The sequence below is a fragment of the Oreochromis niloticus genome, linkage group LG3 (genome assembly GCF_001858045.2).
Source record: "Oreochromis niloticus isolate F11D_XX linkage group LG3, O_niloticus_UMD_NMBU, whole genome shotgun sequence".
In the NCBI taxonomy this organism is placed as follows: domain Eukaryota; kingdom Metazoa; phylum Chordata; class Actinopteri; order Cichliformes; family Cichlidae; genus Oreochromis; species Oreochromis niloticus.
The window spans coordinates 83,044,372-83,048,865 of NC_031967.2; the positions used below are offsets into that span (position 1 = coordinate 83,044,372).

A 4,494-nucleotide genomic window follows, 5' to 3' on the forward strand; every position below is an offset into this window, starting at 1 on the left:
AGTATGTAAAGATGAAAAAACAATATTTTCAGTTGTTCACACAGGATTAACCTGACTGACCTGTTCCTGGACGTTTCTTTAACAACTGTAATAGATTACAGGAAGTCTCTGGCAGTGTTGCTGAATCTGCCCGAGCAAGATCAGACGTGGATGAGCTGCTGCAACTGAGACCTGTGGTTTGTCTTTTCTGGTGGGTGAGTGGAGAATCACACAGGGTGGTCTGCAAAGAGAGCTTCAGGATGCTTCCTCCCACTGTCCACTGCATCGTCCATCCACAGGGTTTGCAGGGCTGGCTCATGGCTGCCACACCACTAAGATGTTTACAGAGATATGCAAGCAGGAGATGGTGGATGCTATATTATTAGTATAATACTTGTAACTCTGTAGCAGACAACAGTTTGATAAAGTGCTATGTAAAAAAACAAAAGATTAGATTCTATACGTTTCAAAGATATTTGGTTTATATATTTTATATGGTACAGTACATGTGTGAGAATGACCGATGTTGTGGCAAAAAATGATCGTCTGCCAAAAACTGATTTCCGGTTTTTGCCCTAAACTGATTGCTCGTATTTAACCTGCTATGAATAACTTGTTGGTCTATAATACGTGAAACATGTCAAATGTGTCCCTCATAAGTGATATCAAGTCACCTGCCACCAGCAACATTCCTGTAACAAGGTAGAAGCTGCAATCAGTTTTTGGCAGTGACTTTTATATATCCTTTATTTATCCAGTTAAAAAAAAATCTTATTGACATTAGAAATTTATTTTTTAGGAGTAATCTGGCCAAGAGGACAGCAGACAGCGCAACAAATATATCAATTGTACCTACATTATAACCAGTTATAAAGATACTTGAACAACAGGTAATTATTGTATATATAAAACCCCTTAGTAAACCATGTTCACCGAAGTCTATTTACCAATATACATAAAGATATTACACATATTACACTCGGAAACATTGGAAATCAGTTTTGGCAGGCGAACACTTTTTTGGCACAACGCCGGCGATATTTCAATTATCCGTGTAATTAGCCAAGTAATTCCTAAATGCGTGTAGATTAAAGGAAATTATTTTACCTGGATATGATTGTCTCTGATGAGCCTAAGGTACAAAACGTGCGGGCGACGACAATAAGGTTTTACTAGCTCCTCGATAAATAAAATTGTCCAAACAACGGAGCGACATTTCTGGGTCCATTTTAAAGTTTTCGCGCTGTGGCGCTAGCGTCCGGAAAAACACGCAAGTAAGGGCGGAGTTGAAGGCTAGGAGGCTGTCCACAGCCCATCTGTTATGTTGGACACTCATTGTTTGTTCAATAAAGTTTCTATGGAGAAAAAAAGGGGCTGTCCAAGCCGCTCACTTCCTGACTACCCGTCCGTCTAAGGACACTACCTTGTGACGTAGGTAAGTAGTGTCCTTATGAGCATCCTTCCCCTGAATTCGGACACAGCCCCTGTCTCTCCTCATCAGACCAGTTTTCCCAAGAATCTAAAAGACCCGCCTAATTTCTTAAAGCCACTTATAAATTTAGTGGTTAAAGCATAACATTGAGCTATGCATGTAATTACTAGTCAGATTGGGGAGGGACCAGAGGAAACTACAGAGTCTGACATTGTTGTGACCTCTGATTGCAGCAATTGTGAGTGAGTACAACCTCGCCAAGCCTATGCTTATGATTAGCCAGCAAAGTTGAGTTTGACATGTGGCTCCTAGAATACACTTACATACTATACATATATAGTGTGTTTCATGTTAGTGGGCATCTTCAGTTTCACATTTCTAAGGATGAAGTGACCAATAACCAGTTTTTGTGTTTGGTGGGGAAAATCAATAGTGGAGAGGCTGCCGCTAATAGGGGCTAAGCTATTTTGGCCCACACACACTACAGAGGCCTGCTGAGCCACAGTCTCACATTGTTTATTGTTCCAGTTCAGTAATTGTGATCAGGAAGTGTGTGAAGTGAAAAAAAGAAGATTGTGTTGGGTAGCTTGAATAGCTTTTTTCCCCTTGACAACTAAAATAATAAAGTTAAAACTCATTTTGTATCTTGTCTACAATTTAAAATTTGCAAAAAAAATACTTCATGGCACTGCATGATAAAAAGCATCTGTAAGTGATCTATTATAAAAACTGGTGGATTGAAAATAACTTTTACATTTAAATAAAATCACAGTAACAAGTAATTTGTTTACATGCATGTTTGTCTCTGTACAGCTCATGTTGTGTTTGTTGTCCTCTCAGATTGTAAGCTGGAGGTGGTGGAGGGGGCGGAGTCTGTTTCAAATCCAAAATCCAAATCCAATTTATTTATATAGCACATTTAAAAACAAAAGGTTTGCCCAAAGTGCTGTACAGAAACACAGTGTAAGACAAGATAAAACCACTGACACATAAAACATAATAACACAAACTATCAATGTCAACACAACATATATACAAATATCAACTCACGCCAGTCTGAAACGCTATCGAAAAAAGGTGTGTTTTCAAAAGCGTTTTAAAAACAGGAAAAGAAGATGCCTGTCTAATATTTAAAGGCAGCGTATTCCAAAGTTTTGGAGCCATAACTGAAAAGGCTCGCTCTCCTCTGCATTTGAGCCTTGATTTTGGGACAATCAACAGCAGCTGGTCAGCTGATCTGAGGGTCCGTGAGGGAATATAAGGCTGAAGTAACTCAGAAAGGTATGGGGGAGCAAGACCATTAAGGCATTTGTAAACCAGTGTTAGGACTTTGAAATTAATTCGTTGATGAACAGGAAACCAGTGAAGAGCCCTTTCAAACCACAGAAAACCTGCCTGGAGACACTGAAGTGTTGTGGAAACGCCATGAACCCGAATACATGAAGGTCCACGTGTATGAGAACGGTTCTGACCATCCTGACAAACAGGACAACCATTACAAAGGTCGAACAGAGATGAAGAAAGACCTGCTGACATCTGGAGACCTCAGTCTGACCCTGAAAGACCCCAAAGTGGGAGACAGTGGGAAATACGGCTGTCAGGTCAACAGCAAGGAGGCCTGGAGATATAAGAGGTTGTGGCTCACAGTCACAGGTTAGTTAGTGAATTAGTTCATGTTGTTAATGTCATGGTTATCGGTCTTTGACCCAGTGTTTTGTTTTTGAGCTTTTGAGTCTTGTCTACTTATGTTGTGATGTTACTAAGTGATTGATGTTTCTACTCTCTATTGATACAAATTAGTTACCTTGTGCTTATGAATTTTCTGTCAGAATCACGTGTCTTTTGTGTCTGTCAGATGCCTGTAGAGGGTATAATTTCCTCAAGTATCTCCCTTCTTTGTCTAATTCTGACTTCAGCATCACCTCAGTCTCTCAGTCCATCATGTCACTTCATGTAACAATCTCTGTATCTCTCCGCCCTGTAATGCCATGTGTTTGTTCTCTTCCTGCGTCAAGTTTATGTGTATTGAGTCTGGGTCTCGGTCTCCACGTTTGCCATGTTTCCTGTTTTATTTTGATAGTCCTTGTCTCTTGTGCATTGTGTCCAGTTTTGCTTTCCCTGTTCCACCTGCCTGCTTTGGGTCCTCTTTGTTTAAGACATCTGCGTCCTGCAGATCTTGACATTTTATTTCTTTGTTTGTGTGACTCTGTTCTGTTTCATTTCCAGAGAATAATCAGGCCAAGAAACACACAGAAGACATCAGGATCAGCTCCACTGATCATTTAGTTTGATATGTTTGTTTGATTATTGATCTGATCTGTACGATTTATACATTAGTCTATATAAAATATGCACTGAACTAATATACCCAAGAATTCATGTAATAAACTGCATTTATAGATCCATTTTCTTCTTCTTACCCAATTCAGATTCAGGAGGGTGTCGTGGCAGATTTCTTTTCTTATGTATTGATCACTTTAGTAATTGCAATATCACTTTCGCACTTAGTTATATGCCAGAGGTGGGACCAAGTCATTGTTTTGCAAGGCTCAAGTAAGTCCCAAGTCTTTATCCTCAAGTCACAAGTCAAGTCTCAAGTAAAGTCAAGCAAGTCAGAGTCAAGTCGCAAGTCAAGACAGACAACTTTCAAGTCAAGTCCCAAGTCCGAAACTTTGAATTTCAAGTCCTTTCAAGTCTTTTTTTTAACCCTCTGGGGTCCCGGGTATAATTGGCCGTTCTTGACTACTTTTGATTTTACTTCTATATTTCACTTTTAAAATATGTTTTTCTTGCCTTGTTTGGTATCATTATTTTCAGCACAACCTCAAATATCTGAAATTTGAGTTATTTTTTTCATTTTGGTATACTATATTAGCAAAGTTGATCTAAATTCAGACAAAAAATTCAGAATCCGAGTAGAAAAAAGTTATTTTTTTTACATGTTTAACGAATCATTTTCATAACTTTAAATGCAAATAGAAATTGTACATTTCTAAAAATTATGCACAAGTTTTGCAAACAACAAAGTTATATGGTACTATTTACCTAAAAATGCAGCCAAGGCCTCAGGCGTTTTTTATATA

At 38.7% G+C, this 4,494-nt stretch overlaps 1 protein-coding gene across 1 annotated transcript; it reads left to right on the plus strand.

The window, feature by feature from the left end:
• Window positions 1-2,791: 2,791 nt before the first annotated feature.
• LOC109197416 (butyrophilin-like protein 8) lies at window positions 2,792-3,867 on the plus strand. The gene is made up of 2 exons (XM_019352400.2): window positions 2,792-3,064; window positions 3,638-3,867. The coding sequence occupies exons 1-2, from the start codon at window positions 2,851-2,853 to the stop codon at window positions 3,700-3,702; spliced, it is 279 nt and encodes a 92-aa protein (XP_019207945.1). The 5' UTR covers window positions 2,792-2,850; the 3' UTR covers window positions 3,703-3,867.
• The last annotated feature ends 627 nt before the right edge of the window (window positions 3,868-4,494 follow it).